This window comes from Amphiura filiformis, chromosome 17, assembly GCF_039555335.1.
Source record: "Amphiura filiformis chromosome 17, Afil_fr2py, whole genome shotgun sequence".
NCBI lineage: Eukaryota > Metazoa > Echinodermata > Ophiuroidea > Amphilepidida > Amphiuridae > Amphiura > Amphiura filiformis.
In genome coordinates this window covers 49453291-49468796 of record NC_092644.1, presented here as the reverse complement: position 1 = coordinate 49468796, position 15506 = coordinate 49453291, and the positions used below count along the sequence as shown (strand labels likewise).

At 36.4% G+C, this 15506-nt stretch overlaps 1 protein-coding gene across 1 annotated transcript in view; it reads right to left on the bottom strand.

The window, feature by feature from the left end:
• LOC140137916 (uncharacterized) overlaps positions 1-15069 on the bottom strand; it is a 38362-nt gene extending 23293 nt beyond the window's left edge. The window contains exons 1-4 of the mRNA XM_072159722.1: positions 14851-15069; positions 4806-5095; positions 3354-3415; positions 818-862 (exon numbers count right to left, since the gene is read on the bottom strand). Coding sequence (XP_072015823.1) covers positions 818-862; positions 3354-3415; positions 4806-5061 — 363 coding nt within the window. The 5' untranslated portion in view covers positions 5062-5095; positions 14851-15069. The remainder of the gene's footprint in view (positions 1-817; positions 863-3353; positions 3416-4805; positions 5096-14850) is intronic.
• Positions 15070-15506: the final 437 nt, after the last annotated feature.

The following is a 15506-nucleotide window of genomic DNA, read 5'->3' as shown; positions in this document are numbered from 1 at the left end:
ACAGGATAAATGTTTTGACTTTTGTATCCTTTTCATATGGCTCTAGGATGCAGCATCTAAATATGTGACGTGTCATGTCAAAAGGAGACACTTTTGGGCAGAATCGTAAATGGAGAAATAGCCAAAAATCTGCCCAGGGGTGAGTTTTTCACAATCTGGGTTTGATGCTTGAATTTGTGATGTTATTAATGTTAAAAATATTCTCTGATAGTTTCAGACCGGAATGTAACTGGCATCTTGTATTTTTTGAGACATTTTTCTAGGTAATTCCTACACTTGGCATAGTCAATAATATTTTTAAAGGCTGATATCTCAATTTCCAATTTTACAATACCATAACTTACGAACTCAATATCTTCGCTTAGGAATGTCCGATTTCATTGGGGAAAACGGCATTGTAGAGCAAAATACCTCTATATTTAAGATATTTAAAAATATCAAAATTGATAACCTGCCCAAAAGTGTCTCCTTTTGACATGACACATCACATATATGCTCAACTGGGATTCAAATTGCTATAACAACTTAGGCCTACAATCTTCCACAATGAAATCCTTTTTAAATCCACTCAATGAGCACAAGATGTTAAATTGCAATCTCTAAATTATAATCATATATATTTCATATTACTTTCTTTTTTATCTACTATTGTGAGTTTTCCTACTAGTGTTAATTTCACATTTTGAACTATTCTTATTAATTTCACTTTTTTCACTTAACTTTACACTGTACAAACATGTGTGCAAACTATGGAGTGCAAAAAGCTAGAATAAATGTAGCGCTCCCATTTCCATGTCAACAGTAAGTTAATACCAACCTTAATGGTATATGTTGTAGTTAACGCTTTAATATTCCTTCTGGGCTGAAAAGGAACAAACAAAAGTATTATGTGATCAAAAAATTAAAATCAAAATTATAAAGTATTGGAACTGATATGAAATGTTAAAAGTGGGCAGCTGTGCAGAAGTAGCAAAACCATAGAAAAACCACCAAAGTATGCACAAATGAGCAAATAGCGGACAAATAATCATATCAATCTAAACGGACTTCATTTATTTTGATTTCACTGCTTATGTTCCCCACAAAAAAACCCAAACGGATTGTGAGCAGTCAGGGGTCAAGCCTCAAAATGAGTGGACTGGAACCAGGAGCAATTTGTTTTTGAACATTGCTCCTGATTCAATGGCATTTTGCAAGAACCATGAGTAATTTCTGAAGAAACAGCAAGCAATTTTTTATACAGTAAATCCTTTTCTGCATATACAATCAGCATACCAGCACTACTGAATCAAGTGCAAAACTGAAACCAGTAAGACTTTGTTTTAGAAAATTGCTCCTGGTTCATGTGCATATATATAAGAACCATGAGTTAAGTGATAGCTTTACAAGGGCAAATTTGCTCCCTGCACCCTATTCTTTATGCAACAGCAAGTTATAAATGCCTTTATGTATTCACCCACTTATTTCATGGCCTGCCAGGGATAAACTCCCTATTCTTTTCATTCATAGGTATGACTCTATACACAAGTCCGACGGCTTAACATTTCCTTGAAGGACGGGACACTCTCATGGTTTGTTTAACCAATTTCAAATGAGTCATGGGGAAAGCAGAAGTATGCATTTAATCTACAGATGTTGTCAATTAAATTCAGACATCCAAGTCAATACCAGCAAGCTGCCAGTACTAGGAATTGAACCTGTGACCTCATGCACCAGAAATGATTACTCCAACCATTGCACCATGCTCTCCCCAAAAAAATTGAGATTGGATTCAGAATTTCCTTTCTCTTGTCATTAAGGGATCTAAAATGAGCGTTTATTGCGTTTCGACAGTATTTTTTGTGGGACATGAGAGCACCTCAGACCTATCGAATTGCATTCTGAATACGAAGCATGTCTTTCTGATATCAAATAATTTTCATTTTTTGAAAATCACAATATAATACAAATTTTATGACAAATTATAAAAATTTGATATTTTTCAAATTTTTGATATATAACAGTCCTCGAAGTAAATTATATATAAATCTAATGATATATTCTTAAAGTGCATGTAGCAGGGAGGAAAAGCCGACGGTCAATCGAAAATTTTGACCTTTCATATTGAAGATATGGATTTTTTCCCAAAAAGACCTTATTTTTGTTTGGTGTTTTGGGAAAAAAATCCATATCTTCAATACTGAAAGGTCAAAATTTTCAATTGATCGTCGGCTTTTATCCCACCTACATAAATCATCAGATTTATAAAGTTTACTTCAAGTACTGTTAAATATAAAAAATATCAATTTTTAATGATTTGCCATAAAATGTGTATTAAAGGCCCTTTCAGTGATTTCACAGGAACATTAAAAAATGGAAATTTGTCAGAGTTGCTTAGAAATAAAGAATAAGTCTACAGAATTTCATTAAACCACTTTTCCCTGAATACATCGACAAATTAGTCAAAAACAGAAGTTTTAGAAAGGTTTTCTACTTCAACTCAGATCGACTCGAGAAAATCGAGATTTTCGTACAGTGCGCCACCAATCGACTGGAAAACTTCCTAGTCCAGTGTTTCTAACACGGGGAAGTAGAGTCTAAATTGATTTAAAACAGAGTAACAGACGCTTAATTTTTGTAGTAGAAAACAAAATAAGCAATTAAACGTCACCGAGGCAAACTAACGGTCAATTCAAATATGAAAAACAGTTAAAATTGTGTATTTTGTTTAAAATAGTAGCTACTGATGTAATAAGTAGTAGAAACAATACGCTGACGCGTGTTGGTATGGTGGAGAGTGAGCTTCTTTCGATCTCGAGTCGGACTTTTGTACTGTCAGTATCAAAAGTCCAGATTCATGTAAATGCTTTATTTTGTTTAAAATACACGGCTTTCGACCGAACCACTAGCAGGCTATGTTAGCACATCTATGCCAATTACAAAGGTACCAAAATCTGAATTTTGATGATTTTTACGATCGTCCGGATGAGCAAATCACTGAATGGGCCTTTAAATTGCGAATTTCAAAAATCAAAATTATTTGATATCAGAATGACATTCTTCGATTCAGAATGCAATTCGATATGTCTGATGTGCTCTAATGTCCCAAAATAAATACTGTCCAAACGTTCATACCCCAGCCCTTAAGGCTGACAGTAAAAATGTGTCACTTGATTTGATTGGGTGGTCTTCTTTTACTCGTTGATCTTCATCTTCAAATCTGTTCCTTTCTTGTATTTCCATATAGGCCAGCAAACTCATATAACTTTGCTCAAGCATCTTGTTTGAGCCGGGTCCCAACAGAACTCAAGCGTGTCTGTGCGAGCATCATATTTGAGCCAGGTCCCATCAAGACTCAAATAAAAGAGACATACCTTTTTCGCTGGCGGTCCACCCATCATCTCTCTGCCTGGCTCTTGCCCTGTCAAGTCATCATCTGTGACAAAAACAAAAGATAAAAAAATGATAAATAAAATCAAGATTTCATGCAATTTTTACATTAGTAACAGCATGGTTGCTACATGGCAGCTTCTTTCATATGAGGTGACATGAATATGAATATGGGACATCATACCAAGCAGTTGGTTGGTAGTTGTTAGTGTTCACAGTTTGCTACACAGCAAGATTCTTATTGCGGCTGCCTGCACAGGTACACCATCGCCAAGGTACCTGACTGGCGCACACAATGTACCTACATGGTACCAATGCTGCTACTGCACAGGACCCACTAGCAGTGGTATTGCACTGGTACTACACTGGTACTCTCTTGGTACTGCACAATACCAGGCAAGTACTTGTACCTTAGCGAAGGTGTACCTATGCAGACGGCTGCAATAGGAATCTTGTAGTGTAGTATGTGTGTGTGTGTCATGTTTGTCCTAAAACTTGTGTGAAGTGATCATATGTTATAATCTCAAATATAGCCCAGTCCTTGCCTTTGTTTATAAACATTGCTGTTATATCCATATGATATCTATGATATTTATAATTGAATAATGATCAGACAGCACCATTTTATAATGCCTGTATTATATTCTAGTTTTAGTGTTCAAGATATAAATGACTGGTGATTGTGCAAATGGCAATTCAGTCATGGCTATACCTCACTTTCAAAGCCTTGTTTTAATTGACCGAGTATTCAGGTGTCAGTGTAAGATTGAAGGGGACAAATGCCCACTTTCATATTCAGTCAATTGTACTGATCTAAATTCAGCGCAAAGATATGGCAAGTTTTACATGCCGCAATGCTTGCATTTAAAAAACATTGATGGCTGTTAAGTGTTATTGCAATTTTTAAATTCAGGGTTTTTTCTTTAATTTTAATATAAAAATAAGCCATCTTTCTGTCATTAAAATGTTGTAAATATAATTAAGGGGTACTACACCCTGTGGTAAATTGTGACTATTTTTGCATTTTTCTCAAAAAATAATAACACACTGGTAAAAAAAGTTATGTATATTATTGTGGCAAGGGATCCAATTACTACACTTAAATTTCAGTGATTCAAGACAAGCAGTTAAGTATATATGACAGGAAATGAGGTACATTCTAGCGTTACCTCTTTTCTTATCATAAATAACGAACCGCTTGTCTTGGGTCACTGAAATTCCAGTGTAGTAATTGGATTCCTTGCCCCTATAATATACACAACTTTTGTTACCACTGTGTTATTAGTTTTTGAGAAAAATGCAAAAATAGACCAAAATTTATCGAGGGGTGTAGTACCCCCTTAATAGTTGTAAAGCTATAGGCATATTTATAACGGCCTAGTTACTTTTTGTGAAGTCTTTACGTAAATATCAGTTGATCTGAAAAAATTATTCACCTTGATTTTCTGAGATATCATAGTCAGAATCATCATCCAATATGACATCTTGATATTCACCAGCTTCTGAAGAGTCAAATTGAGGATCATCAACACCTGGTGGAGGGGGTTGCAATTTCTTTGTAGAGATGGGTTCAGGATTTTTGACTTCTGATGAGGCATCCTTGGAAACTTCTGAGCTTGGGGGTAGGCCTGGAGGAGATATCAGAGGGAGTTGGCCTCTTGGTGGAACAGGTTGCGGTCCTCTAAATGCCATATCTTTCTGCACATCTGCTATCTTTGAAATATGCCTGAAAACATGTACAATAAAAAATGAATTAATAGGCCTACAAGATGGTTTCCGAAATAATTTTCTTTTGACTTTCAGATGGGTCATGCACATTAATATTTTTCATTAACCATCTAACTTCAATACATGTATGCTTTGTCTTCTGAAGGTATTTAGTTAACTATTTAGCTCTATTGATGCAAAAGAATAAGCCTACAAGATGGTTTCCAACATTGTTTTCTTCCTGTCTTTCGGATGATACATAAATACATTTAAAAAAAATTAATCTTCCTGTCTTTTGGATGATGATGCATGTACATTAAAAAAATAAATTAACAGGCCTACAAGATGGTTTCCGAAATAATTTTCTTCTGACTTTCAGATGGGTCATGCACATTAATATTTTTCATTACCCATCTAACTTCAATACATGTATGCTTTGTCTTCTGCTGAAGGTATTTAGTTAGCCATTTAGCTCTATTGGTGCAAAAGAATAAGCCTACAAGATGGTTTCCAACATTGTTTTCTTCCCGTCTTTCGGATGATATATAAATACATTAAAAAAAAAAAATTAATCTTCCTGTCTTTTGGATGATGATGCATAAATTAACAGGCCTACAAGATGGTTTCCGAAATAATTTTCTTCTGACTTTCATACATGGTCATTTTCACGGTAAAGGGTGTAACTTTGGATTTTTAACATTTTGATCCGTAGTTTTCTAATAAAGCCACAGAATTCCATGATTTTTGGCCACATAAGTCATCTAGTTAGCAGCTACCTTGGGTAGCATAATCATCTTCGGAGTTACTGCGTTCAGTTTTAGCAGGCTTAAATGTACCTAATATTGCCATTTTGAAAAACTGTAAAAAACAGTAACATTTTTGTAAAACCCTGTGTTTTCTTCAGTTAGTTCATGGATAATTTTTCTTATCCTGAAAGTACGGTCATATGTTCAGTAAACACTGCCACATTAGATTTAATTGTGAACAGCCCTGTATTTTTGAGAACCGGACTTCGATATTTGTCGGGTCGGAGGCTTCATTGTCCGTTAACAATTGTTAACAAACTTTGTGGGTATAGCTTTGGTTCATAATTCTTGGTTATTTCTTCACTTCTTCTTGATTCATAACAGTTGATATCTTAACTTGAAATGGGTAACAAAAATTAGTTGATTTGCAAGCTTTTAAAATTTTTATAAAATCTTGACTTCAAAGAGCCGATTTTCCGTTAACTTTTTGAAGCCTCCGAAACAAACTGTTCAGCAAGCTTGGGCAAATATAAATAAAAGAGCTCATCCAATCTATTTATCAAAATGTAGCAAAGTAGATCCTCAAGTCACTTGTTTTTAAATCATGGAGATATATATCACCGTTTGAAAATGGGACCCAATACAAACTTTCCGTTAACAATTGAAGCCTCCGAAACAAATGAAGCCTCCGAAACAACAGTAAACTTAATTATCATCTATGCATATCTAAATTGGTATGTTCCATATTGATATCTGCATTGTAATTGTTGCATGATATGTGCAGAATGTCATAAATTTATAAAAAATTGATATTATGGTTAATGCTTGAAAAATATACTGATATCCAAGAAAGCCCGTTTCGGAGGCTTCACATGCAAATAACACCATACTTAACAAATGGGTGAAAAAATTATCATGTTATAAATCTGCAATATCTGCCGCATAGAATCATTGATTCAATACACACAAGAAAATAACAGCTTAGATGATCCCAACAGTGTTGTTTTCAAAAAAACTACTTCTGCCATGTTTAACCATTGTAAACATGAAGCCTCCGAAACAAAAAATGACTTGCTGTGATAATTTAATTTTTGTCACAACTGAAATTCAATACTTAGAAGCAAAGCATGAAAATTGGTAATTGTGATATTTTTTACCTATTTTTTCATGTCAACTTGTAGTAGTTAGCCAAATATTTTACTTTTATGATCACCTGTGTTGTTAACTGAAGCCTCCGAAACACAAATCGCTTGAATTGCCAATTCTAAACAAGAGCACCAATGGCGCTGTGGTTTCACGCTTTTTGTGGGAAAGCAATTGTTCTTGGAGTCGAATGCGCAACAAGTTGGTAGTTTTATGGAAAGGTTGGGTAGGTCGATCAATTTTTTAAACCTTCAGTTTGAAAAAAATCCCCACAAATATTCAATACGGTCCTTGAAATTCGATGCGGGGTCAATCTTCCTCCGCCGCATTATTATTTTTTGCCGCATTAGAGTTGCAAAATCTGAAAATTTCATTATTGTGGAAATTACTACTGAACCAGCAAGAATAATTTGTTCTGCAAAATTTTAAAATCCCTTTTTTTAGTATTTGAAGCTTTCAACAACTATAGGAAGCCTTGACAACTATTAGAATTCATCTAAATTGACCTCAGACGGCCCCGAAATGACCTCCCAAAAATTTGGCTCTAAATGGTGACCTCAGATGACCCCGAAATGACCTTCCAAGATGCCCCCTGGGTGACCCTGGATAACTCCAGAATGCCTTTCCAACAAAAATTTGGCTCCAAATGTTGACTGTTCCGACCTTGTTTCATGCCCATACAACAGTTTGAATTTATTTGACCTCAGATGACCCCTGGGTGACCCCGGATGAGCCCAAAATGCCTTTCCAAAAATTTGGCTCCAAATGTTGACTGTACCCACCAAGTTTCATGCACATATGACAGTTTTTAGTAATTTGACCTCAGATGACCCCTGCATGACCCCAAAATGACCTTCCAAAAATTTGGTTCTAAATGTTGACTGTACCCACCAAGTTTCATGCCCATACGACAGTTTTTGCTAATTTGCCTTCAGATGACCCCTGGATGACCTCTGGTGACCGTGACCCACTAACCAATACAAACTTGTTCTGTGCGACCCCACAAAATTAGGCTCCAAATGTTGGCCGTACCCACCAATGCCCATACAACATTTTTAGCAATTTTACCTCAGATGACCCCTGGGTGACACTGGTTGACCCTGAAATGACCTTCCAAAAATTTGACTCCAGATGTTGACTGTACCCACCAAGTTTCATGCCCATATGACAGTTTTTGCTAATTTGACCTCAGATGACCCTGGATGACCTCAGGTGACCTTGACCCACTAACCAATACAAACCTGGTCTGCCTGGGGTCAAGATGCACCCACCAAGTTCGAGGAACATGCAACCCCACAAAATTTGGTTCCAAATGTTGACTGTATCCAGTTTCATGTCCATACAACAGTTTTTTAGTAATCTGACCTCAGATGACCCCTGGGTGACCTAAAATGACCTTCCCAAAATTTGATTCCAAATGTTGACTGTACCCACCAAGTTTCATGTCCATACGACAGTTTTAAGTAATTTGACCTCAGATGACCCCAAAATGACCTTCCCAAAATTTGACTCCAAATGTTGACTGTACCCACCAAGTTTCATGCCCATACTGACAGTTTTTAGTAATTTGACCTCAGATGACCTCTAGGTGACCCTGGATGACCTCAAAATGACCTTCCCAAAATTTGACTCCAAAGGTTGACTGTACCCACCAAGTTTCATGCCCATACGACAATTTTTAGTACCTTCCCAAAATTTGACTTTAAATGTTGACTGTACCCACCAAGTTTCATGCTCATACGAGTTTTTAGTAATTTGACCTCAGATGACCCCTGGGTGACCCCGGATGACCTTCCTAAAATTTGACTCCAAATCTTGACTGTACCCACCAAGTTTCATGCCCCTACAACAGTTTTTGCAAATTTGACCTCAGATGACCCCTGGATGACCTCAGGTGACCTTGACCCACTAACCAATACAAACTTATGCTGGGGTCAAGATGCACCTAGTACAGGGATTTTGGGTGGATCACCGCATCAGAAGGCATTTTACACTAACACGTAACCCACACACAATGCAATTGAATAACAGGGTTGCCAAACCCGCGATTTGGGCGCCCAATTGGGCGATTTTCAACTTCCGTCCCGCGACAAAGAAAGTGCTCCCGCGATTTCGCGACATTTGGGCTACTTTGAAAATCTCACCCATGAAATGTATTAAATGTTGGGCGATTTGTGACAAAGCCGACTTCAAAACTTATTTTTGTATCATGATTGCCAATTCTTTCAATGGTCATTCAACAAAAGCACCAAACAACTAATTCAATAAGCAAAAGTTACAAAACACTCTGTGGTCAGTGTGCTTCCCATGACAATGGCACGCACGGGGAGGGGGCTGGTTAATCGCATCACCTGTTGTTGCTAAAGACCACTTGAGCTGGAGGATTATCCTTACAATATTCCCATCTGAATACTCACAAGTGGTTTAAGACGACTTGAAGTAGCTTCTTAGTGTCAGCGGGGTGCCAAGTTTAAGTTTCTACTTCAACATAAGTTTTTTTTTCCGTTGGCGGTTCTTTTGAAATAAAAATGTGTAAACACCAACCGCACATTTTCTTTTGAAACGGCATGATGACAAAAGTACTGGCCGTTTTGAATTTGATTAAAAATATTACATGCACATGTTGTTATCTCTCAGCTGAAGGCAAATTTGTATAGGCCTATCCCCCCTATATTGCAATGAATGGCATGTCTATTAATAAATGTGATTGTTTTCCTGGCTTAATAATTTTTAATTTGTTTCAGCATTTCCCCAAAATTAAAAAAGATAGTGCAGAACCCCGTCAAAAGTCAACATTTTATTTTCCTTGTAGTTTTTTTTTTTTTTAAATTTTTAAAAATGTTTGTTAGTTTTTCATTATTTCAATTTGTAGTTTAAACATTTTTTTTTCAATTTTGGTAGTTTATAAGTTATTTCTATATTTTAAAAAAAATTCACAAAAAAATTTCCTTATAGTAGGCCTAGGCCTATAACAAAAAATCAGTTTTTGTTAGTTTTTTTATAATTTATTTCAGCATTTAAAAAATAGAAAGAAAGGGGTGTAGAACCGGACCCCCTGAACCGCTCTTTTAATTTTTTTTTTTTTTTACTTTTTTCATTTTTTGTTAGTTTTTTATAATTTATTTCAGCTTTTCCCAAAAATTCCAAAATGAAGGGGGGTATAGAACCCCTCAAATCGACTATAAATTTTTCTTCCGCTTTTTTTTTTTTTTTTTTTCCAGTTTTTGTTGTTTTTTAGAATTTATTTCAGCATTTTCCAAAAATTTCAAAATAAAACGGGGTGTAGAACCCCCTAAATCGACTTTTAAAATTTTGGGCGATTTTTTTGGCTATTTGAGCGACATTTCACGGCTAATACCCGCGACTTGGGCTAAAAAGTTTTGGCAACCCTGTTGAATAACAGGCCGGTACTGTACAGTGCCGCTGGTTACCAGTTGTTCTCATTTATGTAATCAGCAATTGGAGCCTACAAAATGTGGTACATTTATAGTGTACGGTACTAATATGTGATATCGGAATTGACACAAATTTTACGGTAACAAAATCAGTCATACCCAGAAAGGATAAAATTCGAATTGAGAAAATAATGTACGTGTGACTTGTTGTACTAAAGATGCATCCACCCACCAAGTTTGAGGAACATGCTTCCCCTACTATGCTAGTCTGAGGTGCTCTGACGATAACACTCCGATCGCCATGCAATCTACGTTTAGCTTTAGTAGGCCAGTGGGACAACGGAATCACTACGTGAACGAGCTACTACTACACTAGTCTGAGAAAAGAGGCAGACACAGATCGACAAACAGATTCTAGTGAATAAAATAGTATGATGATCAGTTGTAGCAACTACAAATTTCGAACGCTTTGTCAGGGGTCAAACCCCACCATTTATATTCCCCGCACGCTTTAGACAGACACCCTTTTGATCAAAAATTGAACCCCATACTTATGCAGTGTTTGTGAGTGACCAAAGCTTTATACAGCATTACTTTATCAAATTCGAAGACTGAACATCGGCGCTACCGCCGTGTCATACAGTCACTTTCATGCGCCATCAATCCATTTCAGAATCCGAATTGATGCAGAATTTATCCTCATCTATGAAACACTCATGATTTTCTTATTCATCTGAAACATTTGCGACATAATATTGGCAAAACTGCATCACTGCAATCATCTTTCAAAAGATACGACTTTAGATTGTTTACAGCATTACTTTATCAAATTCGAAGACTGAACATCGGCGCTACCGCCATTTCATACAGTCACTTCCGGTCTATTTTATCACTATCTCGCGCCATCAATCCATTTCAGAATCCGAATTGATGCAGAATTTATCCCCATCTATCAAACACTCATGATTTTCTTATTCATCTGAAACATTTGCGACATAATATTGGCAAAACTGCATCACTGCAATCATCTTTCGAAAAGATCCGACTTTAGATTTTTTTATCATAAACACATGGGCATTTGGCAAAGGGCTGAGATCCTGATCTCTACTCTCTACACAGCCGCTGTGGTTCAGATCGCTCCACTTCTAGTGTGAGCGAAATGGCCAAAGCGGCTGGTGTAGAGACTGACAATTTTATTCATTCATAAAACTCACGGCGCGTCGATTCTACTACGGGTGACGGCGTACGAATTGAAACCATCAGCAAATTAATTTTTGACATTTTCTTTCCAGATTTATAAAGAAAATATGAATGTTTTTCAACAGATCATCAAATTACTTTATTATATTTTTTTCAATTGTTAGCGTTACACACACGCTTTATATATTGCTCCCACGCTTTTTAGAAACCCACCCTTTATTCCGCAAAATTTATTTCCCACCTTTTTACAGATTTTCAGAATTCCCAACCCACACTGTAGAAAGCGTGCAGACAAACAATGATAATGAATAGCCATGTGACCTTCGCTGCCGAGACGTTGTTTTCAGGGTTGTCAAACCCGCGATTTGGTAACCCAATTAGGCGACTTTTGAAGATTTTCCCGGGACAATTTCCTGCCCTATAGAATACAAAGGGCAAAGAAAAAAATTGGGCGACTTTTTCGATTATTTGACCTGCGATTCGGGCTGAATGTTTTTGGCAACCCTGGTTATTTAGCGTTAATTTAACTAAATTACTACGCCGCTGGTCTCTAAATATTTTGAAGTGTTGTCCCATGGTAACAAAACTCCCGAGAACTCAATAAACAATCTGGACAAAGGAATCATCCAATCACGCTTCTATCCATGTGAGATCACCGCAAAAATTCATGATAAAAGGTCACTTTCCCAAAGAAAAATAGTGCAATCCGCAATTCCCGCCATGATCTCACAACTTAAATTACTCAGACCAAAATAATCTCTAGCGATACAGGGAACCAAGCAAAACGATAGAAATGACTTGTTTCTCAAGACGACTTTTGACTTTTCTCACTTCAAAATAAGTACTTTCCCCACCCCAAATCCACTTCTAAAGGAGTGCAATCGATTGCTAAATAACTAAGCAAACCTTGGAACGTAAATTCAAAGCCAAATATCATAAACAAAAGAAACCTTAGCATAAAAAGCAAGAACACAAGTGGCCAAAATATGTAGCAAAAATTTATTCCTCACTGAGTGCAATGAGTAAGGCTCACCTAGCTACGCTAAGAGCCAAAAATAACTCCAATTTCTGTGAAACTTGGCTGGGAGGTTCCTTTCATCAAGTAGTATTTGTACCCTACATGAAGTTAGACATTTAAATTATTTTAGGAACCCAATTAAAACTTAAAAAATATGTTTAAGGTTGGGAAATTTCCATTGCAAATGACCCTTGATGTTAAAAATTTTCAAAATTGCAATTACAAACATAGCAAAACATGGTATAAAATTTAACTTCTGTTGACTTACTTTGGAATGGGATTATATTTCACATGTATTCCAGCTTTCATGTCATAATTTTCTGAGCTTACGTAAAATAAATTTTTTCTTAGATTTTAACCAAAATGTTATGGAAATGTCAAATTTTTTATCAGAAATCAAAAGGTTTAAGCCTTGAAACACTATTTTACTGGAATTTAAGTTGCTTCTATGCATGATTACAGTAAACAGAAACATATTTAAGTGGTTTGAAATTTTGACCCTAAAAATCAAAAGTTACACCCTTTACCGTGAAAATGACCACATATTATTATTTTTCATTAACCATCTAACTTCAACACATGCTTTGTCTTCTGAAGGTATTTACTTAACTATTATCTCTATTGGTGCAAAAGAATAAGCCTACAAGATGATTTCCGACATCATTTCGCATGACGTTCGGAATGGTGGACACAGCTAGTGGAACATTAATATTATTCTTTTCAAAACCATGCATAGACCAGGGCTGTCAACTTTTTGAATTGTGCTTACGTAAGACAGAGACGATCGGGATTTGCCGACTCAATGTTCATTTTGTACCATGATTATTTGAGCCACGGCGCTTAAGAATGTGAACAACGGGGGTGGGGTGGGAGCAACAAATTATTTGTGACGATGCGTGAGATTTTACTCATTTTTCAGCTTTTTGCGTGAGATTTTACTCATTTTTCAGCTTTTTGCGTGAGATTTACTACCTAGGCGTGAGATTATACTACCTTGGCGTGAGACCGTGAGAAAGTGACCCAATGCGTGAGACTCACAGCCAATGCGTGAGAGTTGACAGCCCTGACAACTGCTATACATACCCCGCACAGAGTCATCTCATTGACATTGGCATTAAACTGTTTTAATTTTTCTGGAAAACATGAACAAAACCCCATGTTTAGGCTTACAGCAGCGGACTGATACTATAATCATGATTTTGTGGGTGGTCCACCTAAATCAATGAATTATTAGTTTTAAATTGTGCTTCACATGTATTATGTGTAAGTCAGATGCATAGATCATGTAATAAAGCCAGTACAAAAGTTTAAAAAATGCTTCATAAATCATACATGGTATATAGGAAAGTGGATATTTTATAAAGTGTTCTAACTTGAAAATGGCGCCTCTTTGAAAATTAGTGTTTCTCATGAAAAAAATGCTGTTTTAGGGTTTCAAACAGGTTTGTGATTGATTAAAATAAAAGTGGGGGTTTCAAGTGAGTGGTGGGCAGGGACAGACTTAGGTTTCAGTTTTCTACTGGCCCTCCGGGCTTCTGGTAGGTGGTCCACCTGAATCAATTAATTATTAGTTGTTTTTTTAATTCAAGAATTAAAAAATTCTGCTAGAAATATCATGTAATAAACCCAGTGCAAAAGTTTATAAAATGCTTCATACATGGTATGAGGCATCCTTTTTTATACTTGAGTATTTGGACAAGCGGAACAGTTGACAGGCCTTTTCTATACCTCTCTGTTTGTAAACAAACGAGGAGGTCGAAATTGTACTCCTCACCGAAGACAAAAGTCAGCGTAAAAGTACGGCACTAGAGCCACACATAAAGCCATATTATAACATTTTCATACAAAATAGATTAGCATTTCTTTACCATAAAATGTTAGTTTTTACTGTCAGATATATCCTCTTTTATTTTTGAGCCAAACAACTACAACAAAGCAAAGAAAACTAACTGGAATTTACTACCAGCGCATATGTCGCCAATACGTACCACTCCTTCGGTCATGTTATGGTACGACCCTTTGTTGTGTAGATCACCGTCCCGCACGCTGTGTATGTACTGTGTGTTATGAACATCGTGTATGCGTTCAACTATGATTCCATCGTATAAATAATAAGACGCCGGTTCCATCGTTTCATTCAAAATCTCTTGATTTTTGCAGGGTATATTGGTTTAATAAAGTACAATACAATCGTGTAAAAAATGAATTTTAAAAAATCAGTGAGGAAGTCCTCTTTAGCAAATGTTATAATATGGCTTTAATCAGAAATTACCTTGTTCTCGACTTGGCCACAAATGTAAATTCTTTGTAGCCCCGGCTCACACCCCGCCCGACTCACACCTCCGTCACTACGACTTCCAGTGATTTATCCGCGTTCGGGCTAGGTAATATGGTGATGATATAAACAATGTTTTTTTCTTTAATTGATGTTTAAAACATCAAGAATAAAGGAAAAAGATTTTCAGCTTTTGTACGGAATGGTCTTTTTTTGCAAATTAGTCACGTTAATTACAGCCTGTCGTATGATATTGCCGACATGCTGACGCACGGTCTATGCCCATTCCGTCCTCGGCAATTTCGTCCCTCCCACTGATCTCTACACAGAGATCAGTGGACCCTCCCAATTAAAGTCCGTTTGCTCTAACAGTAAAGGTTATTGGGAGCCCGGGATTGGGAGTTGATAATTCCCAATGATAAATGATAAAAAGCAAACCACATTACTACACACTAGAGAGCTTTTCTATCAACAACTGATCAATTGGCATAATATTTTAGACCAAAATAAGACTAAAATAGTAGGCCTACAGTCTCTTACTCTTATGACTTCAAAAGTATCCCTTTGGAACTTAGTTAGGGAAATCAATGAGGTAAACCCTTTTTTTCTTCTTTTTTTGAACAAGTTTTTAGGCCAGTCATTTACGTGTTTCG